Source organism: Lepidochelys kempii, chromosome 19 (assembly GCF_965140265.1).
Source record: "Lepidochelys kempii isolate rLepKem1 chromosome 19, rLepKem1.hap2, whole genome shotgun sequence".
NCBI classification, from domain to species: Eukaryota; Metazoa; Chordata; order Testudines; family Cheloniidae; genus Lepidochelys; species Lepidochelys kempii.
In genome coordinates, this window is record NC_133274.1 from 7,421,650 (window position 1) to 7,434,040 (window position 12,391).

The window sequence follows — 12,391 nt, forward strand, 5'->3', positions numbered from 1 at the left end:
GCCCCGAGCATGCTGTATCTGGCTCCTGGGCAAAGTGTCTTTTCCTCTCTGGAGAGGACGGCAGGGCTCAAACCAGCCTAAGGTCTGAAGAGGAATTATACTTAGACGAAGAAAGGAAAGAGCAGCTATAAAGCAGCCCTTGTTATCTCTCCTGCCACCGTTCTGAGTTTGCTGTGTGCAGGATCCCAGCCTTCAGCCAAAGGGTTTGATGCTGAGCTCTGGAACTTGGAGGCAGGGGAAATCATTTGTGAAGAAGCTGCTGGCTGGCCGGTGTGGATGAAAAAGCCCTTTATTGTTCTCTCACGTCATAGTTTGCGAGACTGGTGCAATTAACCAAGAACTGAAAAACAAGTTGGAAAAACAAACCAACAGCCTGTGTGCCAGGTTAGTGCAGACTCTGGGCCTTGCTGCATTCAGGGTGCTGCTCTCAGGCGCGGTGGGACAGTAAGCTGGACCTATTGGGCTTTCAGATGCAAAGCTGATATACTGGAAAGTCACCTCCCAGGTACGTGGAGTCAGTGTGACCTGCACTGTGAGCTACCCCCTCTGTCTTCCTGTTATGGCCTGGAGCTATGCGGTTCTGTGAAATGCCTCTTGCATGTTTCCAGGAGCCTTGGAGTGGAGAGTAACTTTCTTTTTCCTGGTTGTGTGGAAGAACAGCATCAGCCTGACAAGTCAGGGGGCTTTGTCTACAGCATGTGGGCACTGAATTTTCATATTGATTGAAGCCCCCTTCTGCAAGGGGTTCTAGTCTGCGTCTGCCTGGGTCAGAGAAGACACTGGGGACTGTGACTTCTTCACACAGGATGTTGCCTGATGAGGACTAGCCTAATGCATGGCTCAGCAGGATATTAGGCAATGTCTGTGCTGATTCTGAATGATCAGTGGCAAGTTTAACTGCCCCAGCGGTGGCTGTTTGGGGTTTTGCAGGCGCAGGTCTGTTGTGCCCAGTGGCTGTGTAAAGTTGTTCTACAAGGCAGTCCCCTTTGCTTCTGGATCTTGGTGCTTCCCCTGCCATTCCAAGCTGGGAGCGGCTGGAAGAGTGACGGCCTCTGGGCTCTCCTGTTGATGAGGGGAGAACTCCTCTCCAAGGGGTGAGGAGAACCCTGAAAGAGATCCTGAAAGGGAACTGTGTCTTAAAGCAGGCGGTAGGAAATGGTGGGAGGAGCCCCAGCGGAGACCTGAAGAGACATTTGCTTGGGACAGACCCAGCCAGCACGCGCAAGACTGACTTGAAGATACTTTTCCTGTTTCGGTTGTGGAGGATGCCAGTGCAAAAGCCCCGGGGCGCACTGAGGACCTAGCTCTGCTGGCGCTGAGAGCAAGCAGTGGAGATGTGGCACATCTACAGAGGGGAGAGGGAGCTGAACGCACACCTGGTATGCCGGATGTGCTGCATCGGTTAGTATCTTGAGTCTACTTCTTTAGCGCCTGGAGGGCTGGAGAGAATCTGAAATGCATTGCTCTCCTCTGACTCACAGGGAGGAATCTGCTACAACGCAGGCGTCTTCTCATGCTTTAACCAGCCTGGGTTATCGTCAAGGTCTTGATAGCATGTAGAGCAGGGCAGGCAGGAAGAGACGTGGGCCTGAGGGCTGGGCTTTGGGAGAAGGGTGGTATTTCAAGCAGGGGGGAGAGTATGACGACTCGGTTTTATATCTCAATAGTTGGACTCCAGTGCCCCTTAGCTGCCCTCTTCTGGGTCCGTATGCTTCGCTACACTGCTTGCTGCTTTACCAGGAAGCCATGCTTAAGCAATAATCTCACATGGCAAGGGCAGGGCTGTATTTTTAACAGGCTGTTGGCTGTTTTCAGCTCCTGATTTCCTGGCTGTGCTACAAGGGGGAGGAATAGTTCAGAGGGATAAAAAACCTGGAGGACTCCATCTCTGACCCGGCTGCAGTGACATTGCAGTGCCGTTGAATTTTCTCACAGCAGCCCCCAGAAAAAATACATCATAAAGAAGGCAGGAGGTATTCCATAGGAGATGGAATGATACTGACCAGGTTTAAAAGGAATGGGGATGTCCTGGGAGTATATAGATCAGACTGTGCAGCTGGTTGGAGTGTGGGAAGGGAAAGGAGATTAAAAGATGAAGATGGTGCTTACAGACCTTCCAGCCTTTTTTTTTTTTTTTTTGGAGGGGTGGGATGGGATGAGGTTTCTCAGGCTTGTGGGGCTGCCTCCAAAATCTCAGGGCCTTGGATCTGTGGCTGTGTCAAGTGCTGTGACCACGGAAGAGACTAAATAGTATAGAGTGCTATAGGGTACTGTCCGGTCAAGATGCAAATCAGGCCGGTCACAAATTGTCTACTATCGTCTGGAGGAGTTTAAAGGGAGGGAGATGCTTGCTTGCTTTTTCTTTCTGTCTTTAAGAAATAGTTTGCTCCTCTTCTTAAACTGGTGTTTGGTCTCTTCCTTGCGTTGAGAACTGGCTTCCTGCGTATCAGTCAGATCTCTCCCCAGAGAGCTACAGTAACTGACTGCCCCTCCTGCTCCTCCTTCACTGACTCAGTAACAGCTTATGCCCAAATGAATTTGTTTGTCTCTAAGGTGCCACAAGGACTCCTCCTTTTTGCTGATACAGACTCTGCTGCCACTCTGAAATCTGTCACATTGGAATCTGTGGATGCTCAGAAATCAATACAGGGACCCATTAAGGAAGGGGCCACTTACTGCTGGATGAAACCAGTGCAGGGAACTGGCCTGGAGCAGTTACTGAGAGTAGTGAGGATGAATACAAGTCAAAGTGAACTGTAGAGGTCTACGAGCCTTCTTCCCTCCCCCCATCCCCCATTGCCAGCAGGGAGGCCAAGGGTCATGTGCACCATGGGGTCACTGAATGTGAACACTGGGAGGGGGGTGATGTTGGGCTGAAACTTGCACTGTTCACACACTTGTGCAGACCCACGTATATGCATGCACTCTGTCACGGGTGCACTGTCCATTTTGCTGTTTACAGAGGATATAAACTCAGTGTGCGTTGTTATGTGGGTAGATTGGTTCAGACTGGGTGTTTGACAGTAGTCTGAGCTCAGCTGGATCAGAAAGTGATGACAATAGTCTCCCACTCCCAATTCAGTGGTAGGACGGGCAACGTGGATCTTCTGAGAACGGGCCTTTCACCAGATTTATTCTATGGAATTAGGGTTGCCAGTTGTGGTTGGATGTATTCCTGGAGGTTTAATCACATGACATAATCTTTAATTCCTGGAGATTCCAGGACGATCCTGGAGGGTTGGCAACCGTAGGTTTAAGATAACAAATAATCAGGACCTTAAAAACCTGGGGTTATTTGTGCTCATGGTCCTCTGGCACTTTTCGTAAGAGTAGGGATTTTCTTTTGTATTGCCCCAAATTTAAATTCCTTCCCCCCCCCCCCCCAGCAATATACCATGTGCCTTTCAGCTGCCGCTGTATGTGTGGAGTTTGTGTAGCACCTTCAGGGGGAGAGGTGCCTCAGACATGTAAAGGTCACTAGTGCAGTGCAATGCCACTCGGCCCATCTTATCACTAGTGAGCAGCTTCGGTGGGATTTGGGCTGGCCAGCAGATAAATGTGCCTCAGCAACTCAGTGATTCATCTCTGTCATTAGGTTAGATTGTCCAATGCCCATCCCAATGGGACGGCAACCAGGACCGGGGCCTCCAGGTGCTGTTGTAACAGAAATATGAATAGTGCCTAAGGAAAGTGGTGGAAGTCCTATCTCTTGGGAATTTAAAAACAAGGCAGGACCGAGTCTTGGGAAATATACTAGAGGGAGCAATCGTGAAATGTCCAGGGAGTGTGGGTATGGGGGATGGATGGATGTTTCTGTCTGCAGAGAGTCCAGAAAAGTTGAGAGTGCTGGAGATGTTCAGGACACATTTGAGACTCTCACGTATCATGGTGATGAGCACAGTGTAAATACCTGCAAAGAGAAGGGTGCTGGAAAACAACACCCATCCCATTTATAGAGGATGCTCTTGAGCAGAAGGCAGAGTGGAATTTGGTCTTTGTAGCTGGGATGCTTCAAGGTGTACAGGGAGGTTTTCAGGAGTTTTTGGAAGAGGACTTGGGGAATGCTTGGAGGACCTTAACTGGGAGGATCTTGTAAGCATTAGGGGCATTGGGAAAGAAGGGCTGGGGTGAAGGAGACAAAGGGAGCATTTGCAAAGAGGTGTAGGTGAAGTTGAAAACGGAGGTGCAGGCAGGGGTGGATTTGTGCACAGCTGTGAAAGTGAATAGCTTGTAGCTGATGCTGGAACGCTGTGGAAGCCAGAGAAGGGATTGGGGTTTGGACGAGACCTGGTCAGGGCCATGGGAGAGGGTAATCTTTGTTTATATTATTCCATGATCAGGCTTAGTTCTGATTGCCTGAAGCATTTATAACCCTTATCAGTAGATAACATTCAACCACTCAGGAATCTAATTGTCTGCCAAAGATTTGCTTGGTGCAATGCCAAGCATTGTAGGAGAGGCAGTGTGGCCTAGTGGAAAGAGCACTGGCCTGGGGAACCTGAAAGACCTCAGTTCTGTTCCTAGCTCTGCCACTGGCCTGCTGGGTGACCTTGGGCAAATCACTTCACTTCTCTGTGCCCCAGTTTCCCCATTTGTAGAATGGGGCTAATACTACTGACCTTTGTTAAAGCTCTTTGAGCTCTACGGATGAAAAATGCTACGAATCATTATTGCTGCTTGTTCGTGGTGTTTCAGTAAAGCCGAACACAGGGAAGCCACCACTTACGAATGTTGCATGCTGCAGAGACTGTGAAGTAAGCACCCTCTAGGTGCTGCCTGCCCTGGTCCAGTACGGAGGCGCCAGTTTTCTCTCCAGATTAAACTGGTAAAACCAGAAAATCCCATTTGAGGCAGGAGCTGGCAGAGCTGCTGAGGGGATTTACCCTGATCCCTTTCTTCTTTACAGGTGTGATAAAGAGAGGGGAAGGGAGGAGAGTGTTTTGTCTAGAGCTGTAGTTCTCAACCAGGGGTCCAGGGCCCCCTGGGGAGCCACGAGCAGGTTTTAGGGGGGCCGCCAAGCAGGCCAACATTAAATTTACTGGGGCCCAGGGCAGAAAGCCAAAGCCCCGCCATGCAGAGCTGAATCCCTGGGCCCTGCCGCCCAAGGCTGAAGCCAAAGCCTGAGCAATTTAGCTTAGCGGGGCCCCCTGTGGTGTAGCGCCCTGGGTCAGTTGCCCTGCTTGCTACCACCTAATGCTGGCCCTGGCTTTTATATGCAGAAAAACAGTCGTGGCACAGGTGGGCTGTGGAGTTTTTATAGCATGTTGCGGGGGGCGGGGAGGGCTCAGAAAGAAATATATACCTGGTAGATCTCGTTTTCTCGTCAGTGTAATTGCCAGATACTGCTCACAAGAGTTTTCCAAATAACGTCCAATGTCTGTTTATTCTTCTCCTACCTGAAGTAGTAAAGGGTGGGTCCTGCTGGCCAGTTCTTACCCTTGTGCTTTTGCCGGCGTCTATCTCCTTGATTGTTCTCCCCTTCGTTTAATGTATCTTTTAACTGAGAACTGGCAGAACAAACCCTGCCAGACGTCTCCCTCCCATGTTTCCATTTGAAGTTTGATCTAGCCCCAATTTCCTCCGTGGGAAGAGCATTTAGTTCCCCTGTTGAGCACCTGGGCCTCAAAACCAGGAAACCTGTCAGAGGTTTCTTTACAGAAGTCTTTAAGGTCTCAGATCTCATTAGTGCTGTGGCCCTTTTGGTGGGACGGACCCGTCGGATGTCCAGCTACAAGGAACTGCATTGAGAAGTGAACCGTTGGGTGTGTGTGGGGATGAGCCAGTTGCTCCTGCTAAACTGTTGGGACATTAAAGCTCTCAGGGACCTAGCCAGGGTGTCCCCGGCTGAGCTCAGCGACTGAAATAAGCATTCAATCTTTAAAAGCCAATGAACCAAAAATACAATGAAAGAATAAGCTGCTAATTGCATATATTGGCAGACCCAAGCAGGGCCTTTGAACAGATCTCTGTGTCTTTTGAACATAGGTTCAGATCCTAAAGCCAGAAGGGACCATACACAGTGATTATGTAGTCTGATCTCCTGCATAACACAAGCCCATGAAAACTCACCCTCTCTGGAGAGTTGGGGAGAGGCTGTACCTCTACTGGCAAGGGGGTCCAGGGACTCAGTATTGGAAGAAGCCTCTCTTCCCTTTCCTAATGAACCCCAGTATCCCCTCACTAATGTGTGGGGTGAGGGCTGGGGATGCCTCGTGGGTGCAGCATGTTACACGAACGACAATGAGATTTCTGGGTCTGGTAGTCTCACAGTCTCCTACTGGTTTCTCTGTGCTATGCTGGTATGTCATTCCACAGGCCTGGGCCATGACAGGTTCTCCTCTTCCTCTGGTGCAGCCTGTGTGTTTCTCCATTGCCATGTGGCTGTAGCTAGTGACAATCTGTTGGATTATTAAGGGAGAGTCTTATTCCTATAGCTTCTCATCCTCTTCTACTGTCATGTTTGCTTAGGGAACCTCAGTGTAAGTGACCGAGCAGGTACTGTAGATGGGTTCCTTAAAGGAATTTCCCAGTTAGGGGCTAGAAATTCTTTATAGGCCCTTTCGGAAGAGCCTTATACCCGCACTGTGCTGGTAAGAGGCCCTGTCTCTGGGGAAGGAGAAGTACTTAGTGGTTATTCCCATTGTAGCAACTTGGACATCACCTGTTCAAATCAAACTTGTTTTTGCCCGTCTGAAACTTTTAAAATGACCTGGACATTTAATTTCACCAGGGTGAGTGTTTTAGGAGCATTTTTCTCCGTGTGGCTGTTCAGTTGTAAGCAGAGCTGGGAGGAGGAGAGAACTGACGTTGACATGTGGGATAGAGGGAACGTGACTTTGTCGATCATTTCGTGTGCCTCTGTAGGCACACTTAGGCTTCCGTGCTGCGCTGTCCATGGCTAACCCGGGACGAAGTAGCCTCCGTTCTGATGTGGGGTAGATGTGCTCCCAAGGCCTCCGATTTCCAGCCGCAGTGGTGCAAGGAGATTTTAATTCTTACCGGTACACATAGGTGACCCACGGGAGGGACACAAAGGGGGGCACCAGCTAAAGGGGGGCAAGTGACCTCCCCAGGTGACCCTTCCATGTGACTTCTCCCTGCCCCCAGCCTGAGGCCCCCGCGCTCTCCCCATCCCACATTACCGGGGGGGTGTGTGTGTGCGTGTGTGTTCTGTCCTGCTGCGCTGGACATGGATTTCTGAACCCCAGGGCTCCCCCAGGAACCGCAGCGGCAAAAGGAGCAGAATGTGGTGCCGCCAGGTGGCCCCACGCCAGCAGCTCCTCCGGCGCGGCTGTTCTGCCCCCAGCCCTGCCCCCAGCCCTTCCACGTAGTGGCGTCTCCTGTCTGGGGTCTGTACAGCCCTGCCAGAGGACAGAGCTGGGGGCTGGGCTGGGGACGGTACAGCCGCGCCAGAGGACAGGGCTGGGCTGGGCGGCGGTACCGGTACAGCCCCACCAGAGGACAGGGCTGGGGGCTGGGTGGCGGTACCGGTACAGCCCCACCAGAGGACAGGGCTGGGTGGCGGTACCGGTACAGCCCCACCAGAGGACAGGGCTGGGTGGCGGTACCGGTACAGCCCCACCAGAGGACAGGGCTGGGTGACGGTACCGGTACAGCCCCACCAGAGGACAGGGCTGGGTGACGGTACCGGTACAGCCGTGCCAGAGGACAGGGCTGGGGGCTGGGTGACGGTACCGGTACAGCTGCGCCAGAGGACAGGGCTGGGGGCTGGGTGACGGTACCGGTACAGCCGCGCCAGAGGACAGGGCTGGGGGCTGGGTGACGGTACCGGTACAGCCGCGCCAGAGGACAGGGCTGGGGGCTGGGTGACGGTACCGGTACAGCCGCGCCAGAGGACAGGGCTGGGGGCTGGGCTGGGGGTGGTACCGGTACAGTCGCGCCAGAGGACAGGGCTGGGGGCTGGGCTGGGGGTGGTACCGGTACAGTCGCGCCAGAGGACAGGGCTGGGGGCTGGGCTGGGGGTGGTACAGCCGCGCTAGAGGACGGTGCTGGGTGACGGTACCGGTACAGCTGTGCGAGAGGAGGAACGTAAGGCGCTGGCTTCTGGGAGCGGCGGCCTTACGTTCTGCTCCTTTCGCCGCTGTGGTTCCCTGGAGAGCCCTGCAGGTCTGACCATGTGTCTTTCCAGTACGGCGTACCGGTAATAAATACTTTAATGGTACGGCGTACCTGACTGTACCTGCTTACTTGCACCCCTGTCCTGCGCGTTCCTGGAGTAGTCCCAGCAGAACATGGAAGGAGGCTGTTAGCAGGGTGTGGTGGGATCCAAAGGTGGGAGAGTTGGGCTGAATGGGGAAGGGGTGTGTGGCCCGTTGGTGAGATTTCACCTGAGCAATGCTAACTGAGACCCATCTGTGTGTTCTCTTAACAGATGAACGGGACCGAGTCCAGAAGAAAACTTTCACCAAGTGGGTCAATAAGCACCTGATGAAGGTGAGAGTCATGCCTTACTTCGCACAGTTTCCTAACTTGCTCCGGTCTGGCCTTGCCTGTTCTGGACCGGCACTAGCTGGCATTGCTTTGGCCTTGGAGAAGAGTTCTGAAGGGGTTTAGAGGCACTGGAATGTTCGCTTGATCTGACCCCCCGGGGCAGAACTGGATGTTACGGCGACCTCTTGGGACTGTCCTAAAGCATTCGGCAAACGTTCCCCTACCATGTCATTAACCTCTGAATCGAAAAATCGTTTGCTCCAGCAAAGAGCATGTAAAAATCTTGGCAATGACGCCCCGAAAGAGAACTGTACCCCACGTCTCCCTGAAATCCTTTGGTGAGGGGGTGTTTTGGGAGTTACCATGCATGGTGGGATGAGAGGGACTGTTCCCCCTTCCCCTCCCAAGCTCGCTTGTTCCCCTTTATTCATAGAGCTGTATTGGTTGTTCCACTTACACCCTGCCCTTCTCCCTCTCAGGGGAGGGGCCGCTCCTTCCCAGAGCATAGACACCGGCTCTTCTGTGTTTGGGCCCGGAGCCCTCCTGAGCACCTTGCTTGACGTCCGTCTTGCTTGAACGAGACGGTCTTTGGTGGCTGCTGCCCAGTGCAAGCTGGTGCTGCCAGTCAGATCCTTCTGTGATGGCAAAACGCTGTGAAAGAGGGAAACCAGCGGAATACATCGTGTCATTGTTAATGCTGGGAGGCCGGGCAGATCTCTGCTTTTATCCAGAGCAGAGTCTCTTTCTCTGTCTCTGTTTCTTAGCAGAAAAGTGACAGAAAGCTGCCTTTGGGACAAAGTCTCTACCCATCAGATCTCTTTCCACCATTCCCCTCTCTTTCCCTCCTCAGTATCTGTCTCTCCTTTCCTGCCTTACACCATTGTTCTGCTTTCTAGAGGCAGCTGGGCTCTTGGTTGAGTTTGCTGTGGCAGGGGTACTATTAGAATTCTGTAGACCCCCATCAGATGCCAATGAGGGGTGACACAGGAGGAGCTGGGGAGCCTGAGATCCCACAACACAGTGAAGGATTTCAGAGGCAGGGACGCTGTCACCCCTCCATGAAAGTTGAGGATCTAAGTTGATGTGCTCAACTCCTGGATCTTTTCAGTCCTTGGGGCCGTACTGCTGTTTCTCAGACCCCGCTGCTTGTTGCACCAGCAAAAGCGGAGGCTGGTTTCTAAGTGGTGGTTTGGTAACCAGGGAGTTGCAGTGGGCTGTGTGTGTAAATGAGTGAAGTGGGAAGGGGCTCAGGGGTTCTGTATCCGGGCAGGCTGCCTGACTGGTTAGCGATGGCTTTGTAAACTTACTGGGGTCCTGCCTGTTGGAAGGTGTCCGGTACCAATCTGAACAGAGCGGTGACTAGTCTCCGTCTTTTAAAAGAAAGACGTTTGTCGCCAAAAAGAGTGAAGAGCCTGTTTCCTTAGTTCTGTCCGTTTTCCAGCTGCGCACCTCTGCAGCAGTGCACAGGGCACGGGGCTTGCAGCTGAGATCAGAGCTATTAGCAGGCCAAGTCAGTAACTCCAGCTGTTTGTACTAAACATTGTTGTGTCCGATTTTATTCTGAGCCAGCCACATGATTGATGATTTTTGTTTTTAACGTTCAAGAGGCTTGGAAGATCCTTTCTGGGGAGAATCCGGTACCTTTTCCCACCCACTGGTGCCAAGTCACTGGAGCCCCCTGATTTACCATTCACCATGGATGCAATAGTCACTCAGAACTCCAGGTTAAAGTTCCTGGAGCCCACACGCAAACCTTCAGTTGCTTTCTGGGATCTCTGCCTTCACTGTGCATCAAATTACCTGTTCAGAGACCGTGGCCTTCCAGAAGGCTCCTGGCAGCTCTGCCTGTTTGTCCATCACTGATGGGATACACACTTCTACACACTTACATTCATGTGAACTGGATCAGGACCAGGATCTAGATGGCTTAACACAGCCAGTTCTGCCACGAAAGATTGCTGGGTTTGAATCCAGGGGTGCCCATCTGTTATATTCTGTGCAGCGGGGCTGGTCTCTCACGTGTTGTCTGCAATGGGAGGTTTGTATCTTGAATAGCTAAGCAGGGTTAATGCAGTATTTTGAGGTGCCTCCCAGTCGTCTTGGTTAACTGCCAGGTATTTTTTAATTAATGTTTTCCATCAACTGAAAGTTTTTGGCTTGGACTTTGAAGGTGTTGCCATTGTACTTTTCAGCCTGCTGTGGACTGCGGTGAGGCCAGGGAAACTGCAGGTCTGTGCACTAATCTTTAAGCTGCACGCCTCCCCCCCCCCGCCAAAAAAATAACTTTATGGGTAAAGAAGGCAGCGTGGGAGTCAAGTCTCTACTGACATGTAGCCAATGCCTTATACATTAATTAGAGAGAGACAATCACCCTATTCACACATCCCCTCCCGCGGCAAAGAAAGGGAAAAACACCTGACTGCCCTTAACAGAAGGCAAACGCCATGTGACATTCCTGGAGGATAATATAAGCTGGTGTGGTAATGTTTTAAAAAATTGTGTGAGAGAATCACTGCATTATTTATTATTGCTATTAGAATGACAGTAGCACATGGGGACTCAACTGAGATTTGGGCTCCCCTTGTGCTAAGTGGTGGTGTAAATCCCTGCCTCAGAGTTTACATTGTAAACAGATAAGACAAAGGGAGGGGGAAGGGAAGGTTCATGAGCCCCGTTTTATAGATGGGAAACTGAAGCAGCAAGAGACTAAGTAACTAGTCCAAAGTCATGAAGAAAATAAGTGGCAGGGCTGGGAGTTGAACCCAGAGTCTCAGTCCGTGTGTGGCAAAGGTAAAGATTTGGTCTGACCGGGTTGCCAATGAGTTTTGTGAAGAGTGGCTTATCTTGGAAGAAACAGGAAAAATTGGCTCCTTTTGCTGTCTTTTTAACAGGATACTCCTGCTGTTGATGTGAAAGCTGCCATTACACAAGGCCCAATCCTGTACACAGCTGCCATTTGCTCTCATCCCCTTGCTTTATAGCAAAGTGGCTGCATGGGAACCTTTTAGAATTGCATGGAGTAATGCTGGCTTTATAGTGATCTGTTCTGTGCCTGAAATCGGTAACTGCCTCTGCTGGGGTCCTTTGGCAATTGGAGCCCGATTCCCATAGAGAGAATATTGGAATAACCATTTTAAATGAATGAAATCCCTGAAAATGCACCCTCCTTCTCTGCCCCGCAGGTGCGCAAGCACATCAATGACCTGTATGAAGACCTGCGAGATGGGCATAACCTGATCTCTCTGCTGGAGGTTCTGTCAGGAGTGAAACTGGTGAGTTTCCAAGTTTGCTTAGCCACCCTGCTGTGGCTTTCACCACCAGAGACTGGATCCACGTACTGCCTTCTCCTCCTCGCTGCCTTCTGCTGTGCTAGGCTGACCAGCGTTCCTTGTCACATCAAGGCCTTTGTTGGTTTTGTGTTAAATTTATTTTTTTACATCTTCATCATGCTGGTTTCCTGGATAACACCTAACTATGTGATTAGGTTAAAGGTGCCTAGGATACAGGTGTATTCACTCTCTTTGTGAGGCTCATATGCGTTTGGGACTATCTACTCAATATGCTGGGTGAAGACAAAAGGGCAGGTTTAGTGTCACTTTCCCCTCTCCAAGAGGGGAGCTTAGCTTAGCTTCCCCTCCTCCAGCGCTGCCTGCTGATTTTCACAATAGACCACTCTAAATATTTGTTTGTCTCTTTTACAGGCATTGGTTAACATTTTCAAAAGGGCCTAAATGGCTTAGGAACCTGAGTCCCATTTTCAGAAATGACCTAGGTGCTTAACAGCCTAAATCTCACTGAGTTTCTGTGAGGCTTAGGTGCCTACGCCGCGTAGGTGTTTTTGAAAACTTTACTCGTCGTGTCCAAATCATTCCTGGCATTAAGGCCATTGACTTCAGTGGTGCACGAGCAGGGATGAATATGAGCCTTTCTGTCTGTGGAT

At 51.2% G+C, this 12,391-nt stretch overlaps 1 protein-coding gene across 6 annotated transcripts in view; it reads left to right on the plus strand.

Annotated features, from left to right (window-relative positions):
- Positions 1-12,391, plus strand: part of MACF1 (microtubule actin crosslinking factor 1) — a 257,757-nt gene that overhangs the window by 83,388 nt on the left and 161,978 nt on the right. For all 6 annotated transcript variants that reach the window (XM_073317698.1, XM_073317700.1, XM_073317701.1 and 3 more), the window contains 2 exons: positions 8,393-8,454; positions 11,634-11,723. In XM_073317698.1, the coding sequence (XP_073173799.1) occupies positions 8,393-8,454; positions 11,634-11,723 (152 nt within the window). The remainder of the gene's footprint in view (positions 1-8,392; positions 8,455-11,633; positions 11,724-12,391) is intronic.